This window comes from Aotus nancymaae, unplaced genomic scaffold, assembly GCF_030222135.1.
Source record: "Aotus nancymaae isolate 86718 unplaced genomic scaffold, 86718_ANA_hifiasm-v0.15.2.pri h1tg000108l, whole genome shotgun sequence".
Taxonomy (NCBI): domain Eukaryota; kingdom Metazoa; phylum Chordata; class Mammalia; order Primates; family Aotidae; genus Aotus; species Aotus nancymaae.
Window position 1 is genome coordinate 6,435,703 of NW_026988523.1, and position 24,998 is coordinate 6,460,700.

Here is a 24,998-nt window from a genome sequence, read left to right on the forward strand (position 1 = left end):
ATGGTTCTAAACTATCAAAAAGGAACATTCAGGTAAATTAACTTTCATTCCTGTCCCCTCTACCCTGTTCCTTCCTTCTCCCTATAAGTAAATACATTTGTAAGTTTGTGGTTTATCCTTACATTGTTTTTTGAAAGCATAAGGAAGTACACACTCATATCGCTCTCATTCCTTACATAAAAAGTGGCATACTCTACACTCTGTCCACATATATTGCTCTTTCACGTAACAACATATCCTGGAGATCATACCACGGGAATAAAGAGATGTCTTCCCCAATCCTTTTTATAGTTGCATAGTAGTAATTCGTTTTGCAGCTATACTTTGGCCTGATGAGCATTTGAGTTGTTTTTAGTCTTGCTATTACAAATACTATTGTAATAAGTAAGCTTATACATGCTTCATTTTCTATTTTTTTGCCAGTGAATTTTTGGGACAGAATCCTAGAAGCTGAATTGCTAATCAAAAGGTGACTGCACACATAATTTTGTTAAATACTGCTAACTTCTTCTCCATTAGGGTTATATTATTTGCAATACCTTTTAACTGTTTCCCTTCTTCCACTCTTGTCTACCCATACCCATTCTCCCTCATATCTTATAAAATCCTATAGAATACAAATTGAATCATATTACTCTCTTAAGTGGCTTCCCATTGCATTTAGAATAAAATCCAGTCTTTTCACACTCTAAAAACTTAGATGATGTAGCTCCTGCCTCTGTATAAAGTTAGGATTAGGTTTGACTATGACCAAGAAAGACCCAAAATGACAACAGCTAAAACAGGAGAGACGTTTGTTTCTCTGACAAGTAAGTCTAGAGGAAGACTGTCTCTGGAGTTTACCTTCAAGAAAACCTAAGGGCACAAGTTCCTCCCAAGCCATGCTCTGTCATCCCTAGGACTTGCTCCTCATCCCCATGACCTAAGAGAATAGCTATAGTACTAGTCATAATATCAGTATTACAGGCAGCAAAGTTGGAAGAAGGGAAAAGTAAGAAAAGGAATAAGGGGTACATGCCAGCTGTTTTTCATTATAAGTAAGATTCCTGGAAGCTCTACTTCAATTTGTATCCCATGGATCAGAACTTATTCATATGACTATACCTACCTACAAGGAAGGCTGGAAAGTATCTTTATTCTGGCCAGCTAGGTGCCCTGGCCAATAGATATTATGCCATGGAAGAAGTCTTTGCCACACAGCCTATTCAGTTTCATCTCATACTATGCCATACACCCTTACTCACTATGCTCTGGCCAAAAAACTTCCTTTGTTCCTCAGAGCAGCCAAACTCTTACCTATCTCAAGATTTCTCCTGCCTAGCACACTGTTCTTCAGATCTTCACATGGCTAGTTCCATCTCATCATTCAGGACTCAGTTCAAAGGTCACTTCCTCAGACAGACCTTCTTTGACTACTGTATGGAAAGTAAGCCCCACCCCAGTCACCCTTTTTCATACTGCACTGCCTTACTTTCTTCATAGCATCTGTTCCATCTGAAATTATTTACCTTTTGCCTTACTTCACTAGAATATAATTTCCTCAGAACAGAGACCTTTCTTTCATTTCTTCACTGCTGTATTCCTATTACCCAATACAATTCTAAGCACATGGTAGGAGTTTAATATTAGTTGAATGGATGAATGTCTGACTCCAAAGCCCATGCTTTCCCCATTACCTCTGCTGCTCCTAGTATATCTGAAATAATATCCCCTTCCAGTAATCTTTTTTTTTTTTGAGAATGACAGCCTATTAAAGTTATTTTCATTCAAGATTTAAAAAAAAAATTGTTTCTAGAGTAAAAGAAAATCTTACGCTCAGGAAGTAAAAAGAGGAGATTTAGATAAAACATCATGGGCAAGTATCTTAAGTTGCTCGATCTCAGAGTTTTCATCTGTAAAAAGAAAGAATCGATTAAAACTGATTTAATCTACAGATATTTACCAAGCATTGTGCTAAACTGGGACATGAAGGTTAAATAATCTCTGACCTCAAAAGAGGCTCACAGGTGGCTTTCAACTCTGTAATTCGTATGATTCTATGTTACTGTTAGTCTGTACCCTCTGTGTTAATAGAAAAAGTCTACCAATTTCCACTACTGAGATATTAATTAAAAGATGTCATCGAGACATTGATAAGCACATTGCTTCATTTTAAAATAAACATTTAATTCAACATTGCAACAGGAGTTGAACTGTATTTAAAACGCAAGCATATTAGTGGCTAAAACAATGTGTATATTAATCTTTAGTTCCCTTTTGAGGATATTTTGATTGCCAGTTCTCTGCAGGGAAATGGCTAGGAAAATGTCTTTAGAAGACAGTTCTTTCTGAATGCAAGTCTAAAATGCTTTTTAAAGGTTTTTAAAGACCCAAATCAGAAATATCTATTAGATATATCTCATTTGAATCCTAAGCGTTTAAACATAATAAACATTATATTTATTTATTTATTTATTTTTTGAGGCAGAATCTCACTCTGTTGCCCAGGCAGGAGTGCAGTGGCACAATCTTGGCTCACTGCAGCCTCTGTCTCCTGGGTTCAAACAATTCTCCTGCCTCAGCTGCCCCAGTAGATGGAATTATAGGCATGCACCACCACACCCAGCTAATGTTTGTATTTTCAGTAGAGATTTTCACCATGTTGGCCAGGCTAGTCTCAAACTCCTGACATCAAATGATCCACCCACCTCAGCCTACCAAAGTGCTAGAATTACAGGTGTGAGCCACCAAGCCCAGTCTATACAGACATATTTAAAGATGACAAGAAATTAACAACTCAGCATTTTGAGAGTGGCATGCCAGATCATCATGATTACAACATGGGCACCTGACTGTGGCTCGTCTACTACCATATTCTTTGTTCTTCTAGATCCTTCTTGGCTTCCATCTTGGCAACTCCAAAGGCATGCTGGGGAAAACAGATGTAGAGATAGATGCTTATTTCTCCTGCAGTCTCTTTCAGCATAGCAATTAGGCAAGTAATCAGTAAGAAAAGAGTATATAATCTATAACTTATAGTCCACATAAGGCCTCACTCAATTTGAAAAACTGCCAGTTCTGTCAAATATGCTAACACTCCAATAAGGTATTTATGACACAGAATCTGCAAAAAGAAAAAGAAGACATTTAAAGTTAGAATAGTGTTAATTATAACAAAGCAGATTGATATTTAAATAATCAATGAATATCGGTCTAGTTTCTGAATTTAATTCATTAAGTTTACCACATGCAATACACTCATTTTTGGCCAGACACAGTGGATCATCCCTATAATCCCAGCACTTTAAGAGGCCAAGGCAGGAAGATCACTTGAGCCCAGGAGTTCAAGACCAGTCTGGGCAAAAAAGGGAGACCTCGTCGCTACAAAAAATTTTAAAAATTAAAAAATAGCCAGGTGTAGTGCTATACACCTATAGTCCCAGCTGCTCACAAGGCTGAGGCAGGAGGATCACTTGAGCCCAGGAGTTCAAGGTTATAGTGAGCTATAATCACGCTACTGCATTCCAGACTGGGTGAAAGAGTGAGGCTCTGTCTTTAAGACAAAAAACAAACCCCTCATTTTTATATTTTCTATTTCTTTCCTTTTTCGTTTTTTAATGTTGGTCTCTTCCCATCAAAATTATTTCCCAACTGACTGTTGCACTGTGACTTCCAGTTTTAAAAGGATGAATATAGTGCTTAAAGACACAGTATTGACTTCTTGGATCTAAGAGATAAGAGTTCAAATCTTGATTCTTCCTCTTATAAACTATCTTGTTTGTCATTTAAACCTATCTTAGCCTCAGTTTCCTTGTGTTAAAATATGGATTAAAACACCTAACTGGCTGGGCGCAGCGGCTCACACCTGTAATCCAGCACTTTGGGAGGTCAAAGTGGGTGGATCATGAGGTCAGGAGTTTGAGACCAGCCTGGCCAACATAGCAAAACCTCAGCTCTACTAAAAATACAAAGATTAGCCAGGCCTGCTGGTGGGTGCCTATAATCCCAGTTATTTGGAAGGCTGAGGCAGAAGAATTGCTTGAACCTGGGAGTGAGCCAAGATCATGCCACTGCACACCAGCCTGAGCAACAGAGCAAGACTTCATCTCAAAGGAAAAAAAGAAAAAAAACCCACCTAGCTAACCGGGCATGGTGGCTTACGCCTGTAATCCCAGCATTTGGGGAGACCAAAGCAAGTGGATCAGTTGAGGTCGGAGCTCGAGACCAGCCTGGCCAACATGGTGAAACCTTGTCTCTACTAAAAATATAAGAGTTAGCTGGGCATGGTGGCAGGTACCTGTAGTCCCAGCTACTCAAGAGGCTGAGGCAGGAGAATCACTTGAACCCAGGAGGCGGAGGTTGCAGTGAGCTGAGATCGCACCACTGCACTCCAGCCTGAGTGACAGAGAGAGACTCCACTTCAAAAACAATAAATAAAAATAGTAGGCCGGGTGCGGTGGCTCACACCTGTAATCCCAGCACTTAAGGAGGCCAAGGCGGGCGGATCACGAGGTAAAGAGATCGAGACCATCCTGGCCAACATAGTGAAACCCCGTCTCTACTAAAAATACAAAAATTAGCTGGGTGTGGTGGCACATGCCTGTAGTCCCAGCTACTCGGGAGGCTGAGGCAGGAAAATTGCTTGAACCCAGGAGGCGGAGGTTGCAGTGAGCCAAGATCATGCCACTGCCCTCCAGCCTGGCGCCTGGTGACGGAGCGAGACTGTCTCAAAAAATAAATAAATAAATAAAAATTAAAAAAGTAAAAATACAAAAATTAGCCAGGTGTGGTGGCTCATGCTTGTAGTCCCAGCTACTCAGGAGGGTGAGGCACGAGAATCACTTGAGCCCAGGAGGCAGAGGTTGCAGTGAACCAAGATCACACACCACTACTGATGGAATAAGACTCTGTCCAAAAAAAAAAATAATAGTACCCACAAAAAAACACCTAACTACAGGGTTGCTCTAAAGATTAGAATTTAAGGTCTGTTAAAGTCTTAGTACAGTGACAAGATCACAAAACATTTACTGAATGTATATTGTGACTGTATATTTTAATATATTTTAGAAGCCAATTCTCAGTTTATTTCTGATACTTCTTATCAGAAATGACTTTGTAGAGAATAAAACAATGTCTCTATTATTTCTTTCCCAATGAGGATAGAAAAGCCTAGAATATAAAGATGACATCTTAGTTCTGTGTTTCTGGCTATATATATATATTTTTTTGTCTAACATACAATATTCTCTGTTACTCTGATCATTATTTCAAAATTTCACAAGAAACAATTTTGAAAGGTTTAAAGTTACTACAAAATAATAATTCATATTATTACCAAAGGCTGAAGCACACAGCATATAGTGTCCTTCCATTATAAGGCTATAACTGGAAGGTAAAGACTTTGGTAAACCACAAAGCATAAAGTAAAGGCTCTCTATTGTCTTAAATACATTCAAATGTGTTTCTTCAATGTGGACAATACAATCATCATACATTTTTAAAACCATGCAATAAGGAAAAATTACTTAACTAGATTGTTCAAACTAACCTTTATTTTTCCATCAGTATGTGCTGAAGCTACAGATGTTGAAACACGAATCAATCTTGTGGCTGATAAATGAATTTTGAAATGCCTATGGAAATGTGAATAAAGGCAGTCCATGAATAAGTCAACTTCTTCCTGGGTAACTTCCCCAGGTGTTTTGTGGACACTGTCCCATAAAGCTTTTGCATCCTCTGGATGTATTGCATAAGAAATGTCTAGACTTTGAGGGCTACAGGGCACAGACCAAAGAAATTCAGTAGTAGCCACATAATGGTCCATTTTGCATGCAGTCCACATGGCAGCCATCCAGGAAAGATTAAATGCATTGATTGCTAAAGGACTGAAATAACAGTCAAAGGTTTTCTGAAACCAAGTTCCAATTATGGCTGTGTTAGACTCTGCTCCATTTGCAAGGAATAAGGGCAGACAGGTGAAATCTTCTGAAACAGTCTCCAGAACACTATCTCCAAATATACAGCAGAACCAGCCAGTCCACAGCACTTTACCTTCTCTATTCTCAGATGGCAAGTGAGATTTTGACAGAATCTACAAAAGAAAGTAAACAGGTTCCTTAAATTCAAAAGTATATTTACTTCTAAATTACATCTTCTCAAAATTAGTTCATTAAAAATAAGACAATCCAATGTAATACTTGCAAAAAAACATAGGATAGTCTCCCCAATGATTAAAAGGGCTTATCAAAATAATTGGTCTTTTTTTTTTTTGAGATGGAGTCTCACTCTGTGACCCAGGTTGGAGTGCAGTGGCGCGATCTCGGTTCACTGAAACCTCTGCCTCCTGGGTTCAAGTGATTTTCCAGTCTCAGCCTCCTGAGTAGCTAGGATTACAGGCATGCACCACCACACCCAGCTAAATTTTGTATTTTCAGTAGAGACAGGGTTTCACCATGTTGGCCAGGCTGATCTTGAACCTCCGACCTCAGGTGATCTGCCTGCCTCGGCCTCCCAAACTGCTAGGATTACAGGCATGAGCCACCATGCCTGGCCCCAATATTCTTATACAGTTGAAACATGATATAAGATCTTGGTGTAACCAAAATGCAAAGTAAGAGCTACCAATATGGTATAACCAGATATAGTACCCTGAAACAAACAAACAAAAACCCTCAACTTTAGAAAGGACTGTAAAAGGTCACAAAATCCAACGTGTTTGAATTCTTTCACTGAGGAATACTTCAATATTTCCTAAGGCAGGACTATCAACTTAAAATGTTCTTTTATATGTTAGACCCTACGGTTTCTACCCACTGGTCCTGCTTTCTTCCTTTTGGGCATGTAGAATATAATCAAATCTAATCTCTCTTCTACAGGAAAAGTCCTTCAAGTATTTGATGGTCCCTATCATATATAGTACTAAGTTCAACATTTCCAGTTTCTTCAACCATTCCGCCTATGACATGCTTTCACATTCTCTCACTATTCTAGTCACTCTTCCCTGAAATTATTCTGCATAGGAATCATTTGTAAGTGAACATCATTACTTTAAATAGGTCTGATTCAGGGAGGAGGGGAAAAAGGTCTGAGTGCAAGACCTTTTTTTAAAGGCTAAACCACCACCTTTAACCTAGATTATACTCCTGTTTATGTAATCGCAGATTGCAGTTTTCTGGTTTTTAGTTGACAGCTTTATATAAACTAGCCCTGTATATTCATATTTGCTGTTATAGGTAAATTTGTCCCAACTTATACTGAGGCAGTAAACTTATTCCTACTAAAATTTTAACCTCTTTTGATTTGGCTCATTGGACAATCCATGCAGATCATTTAGGATCTTTGATTACATTTTTAGCTGACTGTCTAACCTCTCAAACTTTAAATTTTAAGTTATACAACAAACATGCCTTCCAGATACTCACAGAAGTCTGTTAAAGCATTAAGCAAACCAAGGTTAAGATCACAGCTCTGTATCATAGCCCTTCAGATATGATCATTTACACAGTTACTTTTATCATATTTCTCTGTCTTGTTCAAGAAATTATCAGACTCTCAAATACCCAGAAGCTTAGATATGTTTATCACACTTTCATGACCTAAGAGTCCTGTAACCCTATCAAGAAATGAGATTTAATTTGAAAACTATTAGAACACTATACCAGGAATTCAAGAGGTCATTTCTAATCCTCACAAGGGTATATGCTTGACTGATGACACGCAAGTCACAAACTTCTCTGTGCATCTGCTGCTTCACTTGATAAAAACTGCTAATTGTCTCTCAAGTATTCATTTGTCCTTCCACAATAAAGTAGTCCCTTTACATCTGGGCGAGATGGCTCACACCTGCAATCCCAGAACTTTGGGAGGCAGAGGCAAGTGGATCACTTGAGCTCAGGAGTTTGAGACCAGCCTGGGCAACATGGTGAAACCCTGTCTCTACAAAAATATAAAAATTAGCTTGCTGTGGTAGCACATGCCTGTAGTCCCAGCTACTTGGTGGGGGGGTTGAGGTGGGTGGACTGCTTGTGCCCAGGAGGCAGAGGTTGCAGTGAGCCAAGATAGTGCCACTGCACTCCAACCTGGGTGACAGTGTGAGAACTTGTCTCAAAAAAAGTCTCTTTACTTATGTTGGCAGAGTACCCACTGAAAAAAATTCTTTTCTAGCCTCCCTTCCAACTAAGACATAAACAGAAGTTATGGGGTCTCAGCAAGATTTACTGTGCATCAGATTCTATTTGTCCTTCCCATCTTTCTCCTACTTCCTGCCGGGAACTTGAATATAATGTTTAGAGCTGCTGGAGACATCTTATGTTAGACCATAAGGTAACTTTTAGGATGAAAGCCATGCACCAAGGAGAAGAAAGAGCCTAGATTATTAATGATTTCATCAAGCATCATACCAGCCTTGGACAGCTTACCTCTACGAATTTTAAAAAAAGACAGTATACCACTAGCTTGTTTAATTCACTCTTATGTAGGCTAAACCTAATCCTAGAACATCTTGAGATCTTTGCCAATACCATGACCTATATCAGGGGTCAGCAAATTTTTTCTGTAAAGGGCCAGACAGTAAGCATTTCAGACTTTGCTGGCAATACGGTCTCTGTTGCAACTTCTCAACTCGGCTGTTATAGCACAAAAGCAGCCACAGACAATATATAAGTAAATAAAAGGGGCTATGTTCCAATAAAACCTTGTTTACAAAAACAAGCAGCAGGTCAGATTTGGCCTACAGGTCATGGTTTACTGACCCCTGATCTATACAAACAAAAAGTCAGTCCTTTTCAACTGTTTGAGAAACTTAATTTCCTTATCCAGTATCAAAATTAGTTAGCTCAAAAGAAACAGACGCAGCAGGCATGAATAATAAACCAAATAAATCTGAGGCTGAGTGTGGTGGTTTATGCCTGTAATCCCAGTACTTTGGGAGGCCAAGGAGGATGGACCACTTGAGCCCAGAAGTTTGAGACTAACCTGGGCAATGGCGAGACCCTGTCTAAAAAAAAATACAAAATTTACCCGAGTGTAGTGACATGCACCTGTAGTCCCAGCTACTTGGAAGGCTAAAGTGGAAGGATCACTTGAGCCCAGGAGGTTGCAGTAAACCAAGATCGTGCCACTGCACTCCAGCCTGGGTGACAAAGTGAGACCCTGTCTCAAAAAAAAGAAAGAAATGCAACATTTTATATTCCTTCCTATAAGTAGTATATAAGAGCAACAGAACTATCTTGATTGATGAAGAAACCAGATTTATTTATTTATTGTATTTTTTTGTAGAGATGGGGTCTTGTCATGTTGCCCAGGCTGGTGCTGAACTCCTAGGCCCGGGTGATCTGCCCGCCCTGGCCTCCCAAAGTGCTGGTATTATAGGAGTGAGTCACTGCACTGCACCCAGGTCTTAAAATATTACATCCCTGAGAGTAACCTGGCATGAAGTATCACAATATTTAATGATATATTATATATTTTTATACTAAAATTCTACTCCTAGAAATTTAATCCCAGTAAAAACCACAAAAATATAGAATTCCTAATGATATGAGTAATTGTCTACAATATTAGTTAAAATGTCATAATGCAAAAGTATGGGCAATACAACCCCAATTTCAAGACTATATATACAGATAACCAAACATATATACCAAAATGTTAAACTATAATTTTTAACTTTTTTGTACTTTTATGTATTTCCTGTTTTTAAAAATAAACATGATTTTGTACACAAACTACATATATATGAAAAAAATTAAGATGATTAGATCTAATTATTAGTTTAGTCAAAGAAGACCCAAAATACATTATAAATCACTAACTTAAAAATTTTAAAACAGAAGAAAATACCACAACAATTTCCAAACGAAGAAAATGCAGATTCTTTTCCCCTAGGAAGCAATATTGTTTACGTATTATACCTGGACAAGGAATGCTTCAGGGTCCTTTTGTGTTCCCTTGATTCCTAGGAGAGTAGAAAAAATCACTTTGATGTTGAGGTCTTCTCCCACTTCCACAGCAAGCCCTTTTTGCTTTTCAGCAACAATAAAAGCATTCAGAAGTCTAGAATACTCTTTGAGATTACTATAGGAGAATTTATATAAGGGAGTTAAACTATATAAAGTCCACTGTTTATGCAGAAGGAATGCAACCTTTTGAGGGTCAACATCTTCCTAAAAAAAAAAAAAAAGACAAAGTAAGTTTAAAACTAAGAAACATTAGTAAGAATTTAATCATAGAACTGAAAGCATTTAATACAAATCAATTATTGGGTACCTGATTTTTGCACGCCAACCAAACGAGTTTGCAGGACTTTTTGCAGATCCTTGAAGAGACCTTTACCTTTGCTGTACCTTCTCTTTAGAATGCCCAAGTGTTCACATGGCATGTTTCTTCACTTCATTCAGTTTGCTGCCCAAATGTAACCCAAGAGGCCACTCTATTGAAAGTAGCACCTGCACCTATTCCAGTTTTTATCACCTCACCTGGCTTTATTTTTCTTCACAGCACTTACTACTACCCAACATTATATTCTTCTAATTTTTTTTTATTTTGACTATCTGTCTTCTCTACTGGAGTATGAGCTTGATGACAGCACTGATTTTTGTCTATTTAGTTCTCTCTAGAACAATTCTATCTAGAACAAGTGTTCAATAAATATTTAACATAAAATTTGTTTTATTTTTAGTAACTTTAAATTATAGATTTCAAAAATAGTAACTATTCCTAAAGTATCTAATTTGATTAGCTTTAAGTAATTTAAAAATGATTTAGCCTGGGTGCAGTGGCTCACGCCTGTAATCCTAGCACTTTGGGAAGCTAATGCGGGTGGATCACGAGGTCAGGAGTTTGAGACTAGTCTGGCCAACATGGTGAAACGCTGTCTCTACTAAAAATATAAAAAAAAAAGCTGGGCGTGATAGTGTGCGCCTGTAGTCACAGCTTCTAGGGAGCCTGAGGCAGAACTGCTTGAATCCTAGAGGTAGAGGTTGCAGTGAGCCAAGATCGTGCCACTGCACTCCAGCCTGAGTGGCAAAGCAAGACTCTGTCTCAAAAAAAAAAAAATTGTTTGGCTATAAATCTACTCTATGACACCATGCCCAATTCAACAGATTAAATAAAAAGATACTTGGGGGCTGGTCCAAAGGTAGTGAGTTACCTCAACTGATTGTTCACAATCAGTTATAGATCAAACTCCTTGTTTCCAACTCCTTGTTCTACTCTTTCTCCCTTCTCACTACTGCACTAGTCTAAAAAAAAAGAAAAAAAGATACTTGGGAATATTTTTTACTATGCTCTATTAGAATCACAAGTACCATTAAAAACAAAAATACTTCATTTGTATTGGCCCCATGGCATTGTTCAGGTTCTTCATATATGCCCCCATATAGGTTCCTAGTTTCCTTCCAAACTGAATTTTTTTATAGAGTCCATACTTCCTGTCATAGTCTTCACAGCTCCAACAACCTTTTAGAACTTTCACTACAGTTGTCTACTTGACAAAAAATGTTTGTTCTGACTAAAGCATTCATTGAAACGTTATAAACTGTTTTGTTTGATTTTATTTTAGAGACGGAGTCTCACACTGTCGTCTGGGCTAGGGTGCAATGGCGTGATCCTGGCTCACTGCTCCGCCTCCCAGGTTCAAGCAATTCTCCTGCCTCAGACTCCTGAGTAGCTGGGATTACAGGTGCATGTCACCACGTCCGGCTAATTTTTGTATTTTTAGTAGAGATGGGGTTTCACTATGTTGACCAGGCTGGTCTCAAATTCCTGACCTTGTGATCCACCCGCCTCAGCCTCCCAAAGTGCTGGGATTACAGGCAGGAGCCACTGCACTGGGCCATAAACCGTTTTATTATGACCAAAATACATAGAGATGAGGAAGAAGGAAATTTCTTTCATGTCACAAAGAAAGCCAGGCATGGTGGCTCACACCTGTAATCCCACCACTATAGGAGACAGAGGCAGAAGGATCGCTTGAGCCCAGGAGTTCAAGACTAGCCTGGTCAACATAGTTGAGACCCTCATCTCTATTAAAAAAAAAAAAAAAAAATTAAAAAAAATTAGCCAGGCATGGTGGCATGTGCCGACAGTCCCAACTATACTTGGGAGGATCACTTAAGCCCAGGAGTTGGAAGCTGCAGTGAGCTATGATTCTGCCACTGCACTCCAGCCTTGGTGACAAAGTGAGGACCTGCACTAAGTGAGAGGCTATCTCTAAGAAGAAAATTAATTTTTTAAAAAAGAAAATTGTCACAAAGAAGCAAAACTTGTCTAATCTCTCATACTACATATACAACAATATCTTAGGATATGAGACTACTGACAAGAGAAAAAGCTACAATGAGAGTGACTGATCACCCGGGCCCCTAGCTAAATGATTTAAAACCATACACTAAACTTTTATTGAATAGGATTTTATTTCTTGCTTCAGTAAAATTAGAAATTATTAATGCTATATATCTTCAGGGTTGTTTGTGAATGATCAAAACAGAGCATGTTGCCACCAGACAAATCTGGGACAATTTAAATATCAAAATAATTTAGCAATAAATTTAAAAATCCTTGAAAAAAGGAATTTATGAGCCCATACCAATAATAAATAGAAAAATAAATGAAGAGAAAGGTTACAATAGAATATCAAAGGCTGGTTGGTAAACACGGAGGGAGTGTTAAGTTGGAAAATCATTTTGTAACCATGATAAAGATGGAATCGGGAAAAAATTATCAATGGAAACCATGTCTAAGCAGATATTTTGACAATTAACAGGATATCTGCCTTATTTTAATGTTGTCTTTCCACTAACTACTTACTAGTTGCAGAGAGGGGGAAAAAAAGTACTTAAAGTAAAGAAACTGGACAACTCCTTAACAGGATGATTGTCACCTGTGTGCCTTCAGATGCAATTTCCCAAGAGGGATACAACAGCACCTATGCAGTACTCTAGCCAAAAATAATAATTTCAATTTAATCATGAGAAAACACCAAATACAAAATGAGGAACATAATACTTAAAAAGAAAAAAGAACGCTATACTGTACTCTTTAAAAATGTCAATGTCATTAAAGACAAAGAAATACTATGGACAAACCTGACAAAAAAAAGCAATGAGGAAAGGGTTCCCTATTCAATAAATGGTGCTGGGACAACTGGCTAGCCAAATGCAGAAAATTGAAACTGGACCCCTTCCTTATACCATATGCAAAAATTAACTCAAGGTGTATTAAAGACACAAATGTAAAACCCAAAACTATAAAAACCCTGGAAAATACCTAGGCAATACCATTCAGGACATAGGTACAGGCAAAGATTCCATGACAAAGACACCAAAAGCAATTGCAATGAAAGCAAAAATTGACATATGGGATCTAATTAAACTAAGGAGCTTCTGCAGAGCAAAAGAAACTATCAACAGAGGAAACAGAAAACTTACAGAATGGGAGAAAATTTTTGCAAACCACACATCTGATGAAGGTCTACTATCCAGCACCAATAAGGAACTTAAATTTACAAGAAAAAAAATGGGCCAGGCACAGTGGCTCACACCTATAATCCCAGCACTTTGGGAGGTCAAGGCAGGTGAATCACCTGAGGTCAAGAGTTCCAGACCAGCCTGGTGAACATGGTGAAACCCCGTCTCTACTAAAAATGCAAAAAAATTAGCCAGGCGTGGTGGTAGATGGCCTATAATCCCAGCTACCTGGGAGGATGAGGCAAGAGAATCGCTTGACTCCAGGAGGCGGAGATTGCAGTTAGCCAAGATTGTGCCACTACACTCCAGCCTAGGTGACACAGCGAGAATCTCTCTCAAAAAAAAAGGAAAAAAACAACCCCATTAAAAAGTCAGCAAAGGACATAAACAGACACTCCTCAAAAGAAGACATACATGAGACCAAAAATCATATGAAGAAAAATTCAACATCACTGATCATTAGAGAAATGCAAATCAAAACCACAATGAGATACCATGTCACACCAGTCAGAATGGCTATTATTAAAAAGTCAAAAAACAACAGATGCTGGCAAGGTTGTGGAGAAAAATAAAAAGTCAAAAAATAACAGATGCTGGTGAGGTTGTGGAGAAAAAGGAATGCTTATACACTGATGATTGGAGTGTGAATTAGTTCAACCATTGTGGAAGACTGTGTGGCGATTCCTCAAAGACCTAGAGACAGAAATATTATTTGACTCACCAATCCCATTACTGAGTATACACCCAAAGGAATGTAAATCAGTCTACCATAAAGATACATGCATGTGTATAGTCACTGCAGCACTATTCACAATACCAAAGACATGGAATCAACCTAAATGCCCATCACTGACAGACTGGATAAAGAAAATGTGGTACATATACATCATGGAATATTATGCAGCCATAAAAATGAACGAGATCATATCCTTTGCAAGGACATGGATGAAGCTGGAGGCCATTACCCTTAGCCAACTAGCAAAGGAACAGAAAACCAAATACCACATGTTCTCACTTATAAGTGGGAGCTAAATGATGAGAACACATGGACGTATAGAGGGGAACAACATGCACTGATGCCTATCAGGGGTGGAGGGTGGGAGGAGGGAGAGAAGCAGGAAAAATAACTAACAGATACCAAGCTTAATACCTGGGTGATGAAATAATCTGTACAACCAACCCCCATGACACACATTTACCTATGTAACAAACCTGCACATCCTGCACATATACCCCTAAACTTAAAATAAAAGTTAAAAAAAAGAATAGTGTCAACATGATTCAGGTTAAAGCACATAAAAACTCCTGGCATATATGGGTTCTATGTTTGAAAATTACTTTAAAAATAAGTAAATAAATAAAAATATAAAAAATAAAAGACATAAAAGAAGTAGCAGTGATAGTTATGAAATTGTTTCTTTGCTTCTCATTTATTTTATTAGCTGAGGGGTTAAGAAGATACCAAGAATACTACAGTTACAAAAATCGAAATGTTTTGTTCACAGATACTCTCAATTATTGACTAACACAAAGGAACACAAAAAGCATACCTGTAACTGTGAACAATGGGGAATTTTCCTTCGAGGTGGAGTCGGGATAAATGAAGTCTGCTTCCTAACTGACTCTAATCGTTTCTGCAGAAAAGTGGCACCTATAAAGTAATCTTCAGGCCTTGAGGATGTACTTTGTCTAGGAGTTGATTCTGATGCATCATAAGAATCCATGGTCTGTCGACAAGAAGAAATAAAACCAGAATTCTAAGTACTAAAAAGTTAATTCATGCTCACAGTTTCACTGATTCCTCTCCTCACTATAAAGGAATCCTTTCTCTTTCTTTCTTTTCCCTTCCCTATCCCCAGTTTTGACTTTTAAACCAAGAGGCTGAAGTAGAAGGATTGCATGAGCCCAGGAGGTCAAGGCTGCAGTGAGTTGTCATCATGCCACTCAATTCTGGCAAAAGAAACACAAACTTATTGGCTAGAGCCCACTTTTATGAATATCTTACAGATACCTCAAACACAGTATATGTTCAAAACTAAATTCAAACTCCTTTTCCTCCTTCTTCCGAAAGCTAACTGATCCATTTTCAAATTCCTGTCAATTTCCTAACTTAAATTCATATAGCCCCCTCCTTCATTCTTTAACATACAGTCATTAAGCACATTCTACTGAGATTTTCTTTCAAGAATTTGTCATCCTTTCACAGAGCTAATTCCTTAGCTACAACTAAGAGTTCTCCATATCTAAGAGTAATCCATTCTTCCAGAAATAGCACTTTATTGTTATCTGAGCAAAAACCTTTACAGTAACGAGACAAATCCTAAACTCTTCTGCTGGGTATTTCGGGTCTTTCTAATTAAGCTTCTTCTCATCCTCATAATTCTTCTCTCCAACATAGGACATAAACATATTCTTATCTTGAGGGGTTTGCTTCTCAACTGTATTCCCTATCTCAAGCATCCTTTTCCCATCTCACCTCCTTTAAGACCATGCTAGAAATTTGACCTCCTTTCAAAATAGGGTTTTTTTTTAACCTCTTGGTCCTGAAATACCTATGAAATACATAGGTTATGACGTATCTGTTATCTGTTACCAGTAGCTCATTTCTGGAAGCAGAGTGTGCGTGTGTGTGTATGCTGAATGAGCTCTCATCTCTAAAGAAGTCTAAAAAAATCCCTCAAGAATGTTCTACAAAATCCTTGGAGATATACCAGTATACATAGCTTTCCTCAATCACTCAGTCTCTACTACTCATTTTAGACCCTGTTCATATACTTCCTTGTACCATTTTTTACTGTGCATTTCTTGCATCCTCAGTTAAACTAACCTACTTTCACTGAAACTGTGCTTTATATTTCTCTTAATTACCCAAATACAGTGCTGTATGCCCTTTAATTGTTAAACAAGTACTGGTTCAATTAAACGGAAGTATTTCATAGAACTTCAAAATTAGGGCCAGGCATAATCCCAACACTTTCGGAAGCTGAGGCAGGTGAATCACTTGAGCCCAGGAGTCTGGGGTCAGCCTGGACAACACTGTGAGACTCCATCTCTACAAAAAATAAAAAATAACCAGCCAGGTGTGGTGGTGCAAGCCTGTGGTCCCAGCTACTCAGGAGGCTGAAGTAGTGGGTTGCATGAGCACAGGAGGTCAAGGCTGCAGTGAGCTGTGATCATGCCACTGAATTCCCGGCTGGGTGACAGAGCGAGACCTTCTCAAGAAAAAAAAGAAACACAAAATTAAAATACAATTTTCATCAAAAGGAATTATCATTGAAAAGTTATGACTAGTCTCAACTACTACACAGTTACCCTTTTGAAAAGTTTTTTATAAATAGTTACATTACTATATTTATTTATTTATTTATTTTGAGGCGGAGTCTCGCTGTTGTCAGCCCAGGCTGGAGTGTAATGGCATGATCTCGGCTTACTGCAACCTCCGCCTCCCAGGTTCCAGCAATTCTCCTGCCTCAGCCTCCAAAGTAGCTGAGATTACAGGTATCCGCCACCACACCCAGCTAATTTTTTTTTTTTTTTTTTTTTAGTAGAGACGGGATTTCACTATGTTGGCTAGGCTGGTCTCAAACTCCTGACCTCAGATGATCCACCTGCCTCAGCCTCTCAAAGTGTTGGGATTACAGATGTAAGCCACTGCGCCTGGCCTATATTTAAATACTATTATATTTAAAATAGTACAGGTTGAGCATCCCTTATCTGAAATGCTTGGAACCAGAAGTGTTTTTGGATTTCAGATTTTCACAGATTTTGGAATATTTGTATTACACTGGTCAAGCATCCTTAATCCGAAAATCTGATATCCAAAATGCTCCAGTGAACATTTCCTTCCAGCAACGTGTCGGCACTCAAAAAGTTTCAGGTTATGGGGCATTTCAGACTTCAGAGTTTCTAATTAGGGATGCTCAACCTGTATCTTCCATTTCAATATGTCAGACTAGGATACTCTTTATATCTTGCACAAAACTCCATAAATTAAACATGTGGTCCAAAACTCCATAAATTAAACATGTAATCCTAGCATGGACAACATAGCAAGACCCCATCGCTTAAAACAAAAAAAAAAAGAATTAGCCTGGCCACTCCAGAGGCAAAGGCAGGAGGACAGCTTGAGTCCAGGAGTTAGAACCTGCAGTGAGCTTTGCACTTTAGCCTGGGCAACAGAATAAGACCCTCTCTAATAAATAAATAAATAAATACATAAACTAAATATGTAGCATTATTTGTCCTTAAAGTTCAAATAATGTCCAGAGCAAGTTCATATACCACACAATTTATTTGTTTTTACAAATATTCACAGTAGCTTTATTCATAATAGCCAAAAACTGAAAACAACTCAGTGTGCGAATGATTAAATAAACTGTGGTACATGCACACCGTGTAACAATACTTAGCAATGAAAAGAAACAAATTATTGATACACGCAACAACTTGGATGGTAAAGCCAAGCCAAAAAGGTCACATATTCTAAAATTTCATAGATACAACATTTTTTAAATGACAAAATTAAAGGAATGAAGAACAGATGAGTGGCTGACAGGGATTAGGGATGGGGAAGAGGGTAGGAGGGGCATAAATGTGACTATAAGAAGGCAACACAAGAATTCCTTGTGGTGATGGAACTGTACTTTGACTGTGGTGGTGAATACACTACACCAGACACCACACAATTTAAATAACAGCTACTCTAAAGCGTCCTAGCTTTAAATGCATATTGAATTACCTATTTCAAAGAGAATTTTAATCAGTTCTACTTACACAGAATGTTTCCTTCAAATTTGTGACTTGGTACAATAATTGCTAACACTTATTGAGCATTCATCATGTTTCAGGTACTCTTCTAAGCCCTTTATAAATATTTTCTCATTTAATCCTCAAACAACCCCATGAAGTAGATCATGCTCCCAGCTGACAAATAGAAAGTCGGAGAAATTAAGTACCTTGCCAAAGTCAACCAGTTGGAGTGAAAAAGCCAGGATTTGAATTCAGACAGTCTAACTCTGCAGTGAGTGCACTTAACTACTTGTTGTTTCACATTGCCTTTTGAACAGGGATCAATTATGAGGCAACATAAGCCCTGCTGAATTTGACTCCTTAAAAGAGAAATACTATGATTTCCAAAAACATTTTAAAGTCTAGGTGACTTTACAAAATCTAGCAATAAATCTAGGTGAGAAAAAGACTATTAGCACTAAGAGGGATGGTTTTGAAAAAACATGTCCATTGAGTACTTAATGTTAAGGTAAAATAAAATAGCCCAATCCATGAATTAAAGATTAGTAAATGATTTATACTTATTTTGCCTTCTCATCTTACACTCAAGAATGTGTAATTTTGCCCAGCACAATAATCAAGAGGTTATAAATATATCTTAACTCAATATGTTATTGTCCCAATACTATTCCTTCTAAACGGAAAGAAAGAGGTCCTCTTACTTGAATCTCCCCTGGACACCATCTCCCATATGTACTTCAGCTCTCTTTTCTTGAGGCAGGGTCTCACTCTGTTGTCCAGGCTGCCATGCAGTGGCCCGATCTCACTGCAGTCTCGACCTCCTGGGCTTAAGCAATCCTCCCACCTCGGCCTCTTGAGTAGCTGAGACTACAGGTGTGTACCACCACAACAGGCTGTACTTCACCTCTCTATTACCTCTATTCACTCCTCCACAGGATCCTTTTCTTCCATCGCCAAGCATATTCTAGTATTTCTAACATTAAAAATTTGTGTTTACAAAAATCCCTTCAAAAAAAAAAAAAAAACAATGAATCCAGGAGCTGGTTTTTGGAAAGATCAACAAAATACATAGATCACTAGCCAGACTAATAAAGAAAAGAGAGAAAATCAAATAGATGCAATAAAAAAATGATAAAGCGGATATCGCCACCGATCCCACAGAAATACAAACTACCATCAGAGAATACTATAAATACCTCTATGCAAATAAACCAGTGAATCTAGGAGAAATGGATAAATTCCTGGACACTTACACCCTCCCAAGACTAAACCAGGAAGAATCAAATCCCTGAACAAACCGATAACAAGGTCTGAAATTGAGGCAGCAATTAACAGCCTACCAATCAAAAAAAGTCCAGGACCCAACTCATTCACAGCCAAATTCTCCCAGAGGTACAAAGAGGAGCTGGTACCATTCCTTCTGAAACTATTCCAAACAATACAAAAAGAGGGAATCCTCCCTAACTCATTTTATGAGACCAACATCATCCTGATACCAAAACCTGGCAGAGACACAACTAAAAAAGAAAATTTCAGGCCAAAATCCGTGATGAACATTGATGTGAAAATCCTCACTAAAATACTGGCAAACTGAATCCAACAGCACATCAAAAAGCTTATCCATCAAGATCAAGTCGGCTTCATCTCTGGAATGCAAGGCTGGTTCAACGTATACAAATCTATATATGTAAAGCATCACATAAACAGAATCAAAGATAAAAACCACGATTATCTCAATAGATGCAGAGAAGGTCTTGAAAAAAATTCAACAGCCCTTTATGCTAAAAACTCTCAATAAACTAGTTATTGATGGAACATATCTCAAAATAATAAGAGCTATTTATGACAAACCCACAGCCAATTTCATATTGAATCGGCAAAAACTGGAAGCATTCCCTTTGAAAAATGGCACAAGACAAGGATGCCCTCTCTCACCATTCCTATTCAACATAGTATTGGAAGTTCTGGCCAGGGCAATCAGGCAAGAAAAATAAATAAAGGGCATTCAGTTAGGAAAAAGAGAAACTCAAATTGTCTCTATCTGCAGACAACATGATTATATATTTAGAAGACCCCATCATCTCAGCCCAAAATCTCCTTAAGATGATAAGCAACTTCAGCAAAATCAATGTGCAAAAATCACAAGCATTCCTATACACCAATAACAGACAGAGAGCCAATCATGAGTGAACTCCCATTCACAATTGCTACAAAGAGAATAAAATACCTAGGAATACAACTAACAAGGGATGTGAAGAACCTCTTCAAGGAGAACCACAAACCACTGATCTAGGAAATAAGACAGGACACAAACAGATGGAAAAACATTCCATGGTCATGGTTAGGAAGAATCAATATCGTGAAAATGGCCATACTGCCCAAAGTAATTTATAGATTCAATGCTATCCCCATCAATCTACCAATGACCTTCTTCACAGAATTGGAAAAAAACACCTTAAATTTCATATGGAACCAAAAAAGAGCCTGCATAGCCAAAACAATCCTAAGGAAAAAGAACAGAGCTGGAGGCATTACGCTACCTGACTTCAAACTATACTACAAGTCTACAGTAATCAAAACAGCATGGTACTGGTACCAAAACAGAGATGTCGACCAACAGAACAGAACAGAGGCCTCAGAAATAACACCACACATCTACAACCATCTGATCTTTGACAAATCTGACAAAAACAAGCAATGGGAAAAGGATTCCCATTTAATAAATGGCATTGGGAAAACTGGCTAGCCATATGCAGAAAGCTGAAACTGGATCTCTTCCTCACGCCTTATACAAAAATTAATTCCAGATGGATTAAAGATTTAAACATAAGACCTAACACCATAAAAACTCTAGAAGAAAACCTAGGCAATACCATTCAGGACATAGGCATAGGCAAGGACTTCATGACTAAAACACAAAAAGCAATGGCAACAAAAGGCAAAATAGAAAAATGAGATCTAATTAAACTAAAGAGCTTCTGCACAGCAAAAGAAACTATCATTAGAGTGAACTGGCAACCAAGAGAATGAGAAAAAGTTTTTGCAATCTACTCATCTGACAAAGGGCTAACATCCAGAATTTATGAAGAACTTAAACAAATTTACAAGAAAAAAAAAACATCAAAAAGTGGGTGAAAGATATGAACAGATACTTCTCAGAAGAAGACATTTACGCAGCCAACAAACATATGAAAAAAAGGTCATCATCACTGATCATTAGAGAAATGCATATCAAAACCACATTGAGATACCATCTCCCACCAGTCAGAATGGCAATCATTAAAACAGCAGGAGACAACAGATGCTGGAGAGGATGTGGAGAATAAGGAACACTTTTACACTGTTGGTGGGAGTGTAAATTAGTTCAACCATTGTGGAAAACAATGTGGCAATTCCTCAAGGATCTAGAAATAGAAATACCACTTGACCCAGCAATCCCATTATTGGGTATATACCAAAGGGTTATAAATCATTCTATTATAAAGACACATGCACACATATGTTTATTATGGCACTTTTCACAATAGCAAAGACTTGGAACGAACCCAAATGCCCATCAATGATAGACTGGATAAAGAAAATGTGGCCAGTATACACCATGGAATACTATGCATTCATAAAAAAGGATGAGTTCATGTCCTTTGCAGGAACACGTATAAAGCTGGAAACCATCATTCTCAGCAAACTGACCCAAGAACAGAAAACCAAACACCGCATGTTCTCACTCATAAGTTGGTGCTGAACAATGAGAACACATGGAAACAGGCAGGGGAACATCACACACCAGGGCCTGTCTGGGTGGGGGGCTAGAGGAGAGATAGCAGGGAGTGGGGGATAGGGGAGGGATAGCATTAGGATAAATACCTAATGTAGATGACAGGGTGATGAATGCAGCAAACTACTATGGCACATGTATACCTATGTAACAAACTCTTCATTCTGCATATGTACCCCAGAACTTAAAGTATAATAAAATAAAACAGTGTTTAAATCCAATTCACCTAATTCCTTCTGAGACCAATCTCCTGGAAATATGGTCTACACCTATTACCTCCAGTTACTAATAAATATTTCAAGGATCACCTGAGGTCAGGAGTTCAAGACCAGCCTGGCCAACGTTGTGAAACCCCGTCTCTAGTAAAAATACAAAAATTAGCTAGGCATGGTGGCAGATGCCTGTAATCTCAGCTACTCGGTAGGCTGATGCAGGAGAATCGCTTGAAACCAGGACGCAGAGGTTGCAGTGAGCCAAGATGGCACCATTGCACTCCAGCCTGGGAAACAAGAGCGAAACTCCATCTCAAAAAACAAAACAAAAAAACTGCACTTTTGAAGATCGCTGTTTTTGCCAAAACCAAAAATACTTTGTTCATCAAGTTTGTTCATCCTTACTCCTCTGAACTTTCTGTGACCTTGTTTCTTCTGGCATTCCATTTTTTAGGGGGCTTTTCTCCTCCTTACTTTTTATAGTTTAGTTCATTTGCTGATTCTTTTTTTTCCTCATGTTCCAATAGTGGATGGCCCCAGACACTGAAAATCATTCATTCTACATAGGAAAATAATCAATGTATATGACCCCTAAATCTCTGTCTTCAGACCATTACAGCTGCATCCCAGTCTTGCATTTCCAATTTCCTGTAAGATGTTAAACTTTCATGTTGTCGGGCTCATTAAGTTCAAAATTAATCATCACTTCACATCTCATAAACCTTTTTCTTTCTTTTTTTTTTTGCTTATCTGGTGAATCATCTGAAACTGAAATGGGATTTCTCATAAACTTTTTTTTTTTTTTTTTGCCAACTACTGTACTCTGTTTTGCTCAGTAATAATTCCATTCTTCCTTTTCATTTTCTTCCCCCACTAAAAAAAACTTTCATCATCTTTTACTTTTCCTTCAACATCACCTTTACATCTAAAAAGCTAACTTTATTAACTTTATCATCAAATTCGCATATATATTTTTTTCTTTTTTTTGAGGGGGGAGGGGAGGCAGAGTCTCACTCTGTAGCCCAGGCTAGAGTACAGTGGCACACAATCTTGGCTCACTGCAACCTCCACCTCCCAGGTTCAAGCAATTCTCCTGCCTCAGCCTCCTGAGTAGCTGGTACTACAGGTGTGCACCACCACGCCTGGCTAATTTTTGTATTTTTTAGTAGAGATGGGGTTTCACCATGTTGGCCAGGCTGGTCTTGAACTCCTGACCTCAGGTGATCCGCCTGCCTTGGACTCCAAAAATGCTGGGATTACAGGCATGAGCCACCAAGCCTGGCCTCTGACATATTTCTTAAAAAGATATATACTTGTCCTCTTAGATGTGGGCTTCACTTTCATTCTCAATTATAGCTACTTATCTTGTTCCCAATTTTAGCCCCTTTCACTAATCCATTATCAGTCTTTCCGTAGTCACCACTTTTATCTTGTCATTACCTTGCTTGAGACGCCGTAACAGTTCCCACACATCTATATGAAGTTGAATCAGAATTCCTCCGTCTGGCTTTCAAGGCACTACTGTATTTGATCTTACTATCTGTTCCTATCCAGGTTCATTTTCTACTACTTCAGTTCTTACCCCAAGATCCACGGACATTAGACTTTCCAAAATCCAACATTCTGCATACAATCCCCCTAAGGTTTTTGTACACAACACTGGGAGGTTTGGGGGGGCAGGGGCGGGGAGTGGGAGTGAAGAAAGTTCCAGTAGACAATTATCTAAAAGGTTAAGAATCACTGCCCCATACCCAAACATACACACCCTACTCTAGACAGATGATCACCCTACTTCTCTTCCTGCCTTTTTATTCACCTTATCGCCAATTAAAAACACTTCCCTACTCCCATTTGTGTGACCACATGTTATCCATTTTCCAAGTGCCATCTCAGGAGAAGTTTTCCAGAGCTTGGCAGGGCTAGTTCTCTTGCCAATTCCACTTGCAGTTGTGGAAGTACACAAGTAAAGCTTTCTTGTTTCTCTTGTGGTTAGTCCGTGAAAGGGCTCTGACTTGATCACTTTTCTACAATGCCACCAATATCTAAATCCAACTGCCCCAGTGCCAATACTTAGCCCGGTGTTAAGCACGTAGTGTGTAAATACACCTCAACACACAAGTATTGTGAAGATAATGACCACACAACAGGGCAAATACAAAGTTTAAAGCAGGTCCTAGACCAATACAAAGCATCTTTACCAATAAAATGCCGTAATGACGCTGTCACCCATTCGGGATTCACGAATCATTCTTCAAAGTCCGGCTACAAAACTATGTCGAGACTGAAATCCCCTGAAGGAAAAAAAACAAACAAACGCCAAAATGACAGCTAAGGGAGATGCCAGAGTAACCCCTGGTTCTCCCAAATTCCCTCTCGCTCCACAGCAAGTGAGTTCACCAGAGACACAACCGCGCCCAGGAAGACCTCCGCTCCCTCAGACGCGGGGTGGGCCTTGCGACTTCACTCTGGGAGGGACATTTCCGCTCACCCAGCTCTGCGACCCTTGCTCCAGCGGAGTCAGCTTCTGCTCGGGGAGGGGGAAGGGTAAAAGGACAGTGCCTCCCAACCCGTCCCTTTCCGGAGGAGCCTGTCAGAGCCCAGGCCAGCTCTGAAATCACGCCATGGAGAAACGGCAGTTCGGCCCTCCACCGCCTTTACAGTTTAAAATACTTTCCCGACTCGCTCTGCGGCCCCACGCAGGAAGCCTCCTTGGCGCCCCGCCTATTCCTTAACAGTGAAGCGACTAAAATGGCCATTTTAACTGAGGGCAAGGCCGAGCCACTTAACGATTATCGCCAACCTTTCCAATTCTGCTCG

At 38.8% G+C, this 24,998-nt stretch overlaps 1 protein-coding gene across 2 annotated transcripts; it reads right to left on the reverse strand.

Moving 5' to 3' along the window:
- Nucleotides 1-2,824: 2,824 nt before the first annotated feature.
- On the reverse strand, nucleotides 2,825-24,843 carry CENPL (centromere protein L). 2 transcript variants are annotated; one of them, XM_012444659.3, is made up of 6 exons: nucleotides 24,670-24,843; nucleotides 24,380-24,472; nucleotides 14,996-15,172; nucleotides 9,891-10,142; nucleotides 5,528-6,070; nucleotides 2,825-3,103 (listed from the first exon to the last, which is right to left on the reverse strand). In XM_012444659.3, the coding sequence occupies exons 3-6, from the start codon at nucleotides 15,167-15,169 to the stop codon at nucleotides 3,032-3,034; spliced, it is 1,041 nt and encodes a 346-aa protein (XP_012300082.2). In that variant the 5' UTR covers nucleotides 15,170-15,172; nucleotides 24,380-24,472; nucleotides 24,670-24,843; the 3' UTR covers nucleotides 2,825-3,031. The 2 variants fall into 2 exon arrangements, with proteins under 2 accessions (XP_012300082.2, XP_012300084.2); XM_012444661.3 differs by lacking the exon at nucleotides 24,380-24,472.
- Between the last annotated feature and the right edge of the window lie 155 nt (nucleotides 24,844-24,998).

What these genes read in the sequence shown, in the direction of transcription:
- CENPL (XM_012444661.3), bottom strand. Translation starts at nt 15,169, where the DNA reads ATGGATTCTTATGATGCATCAGAATCAACTCCTAGACAAAGTACATCC. An exon ending in CTGAAGCATTCCTTGTCCAG is followed by an intron (nt 6,071 to 9,890) that starts GTATAATACGTA and finishes TTTCTTTTGTAG; the next exon opens with ATTCTGTCAAAATCTCACTT. An exon ending in ATACTGATGGAAAAATAAAG is followed by an intron (nt 3,104 to 5,527) that starts GTTAGTTTGAAC and finishes TTCTTTTTGCAG; the next exon opens with ATTCTGTGTCATAAATACCT.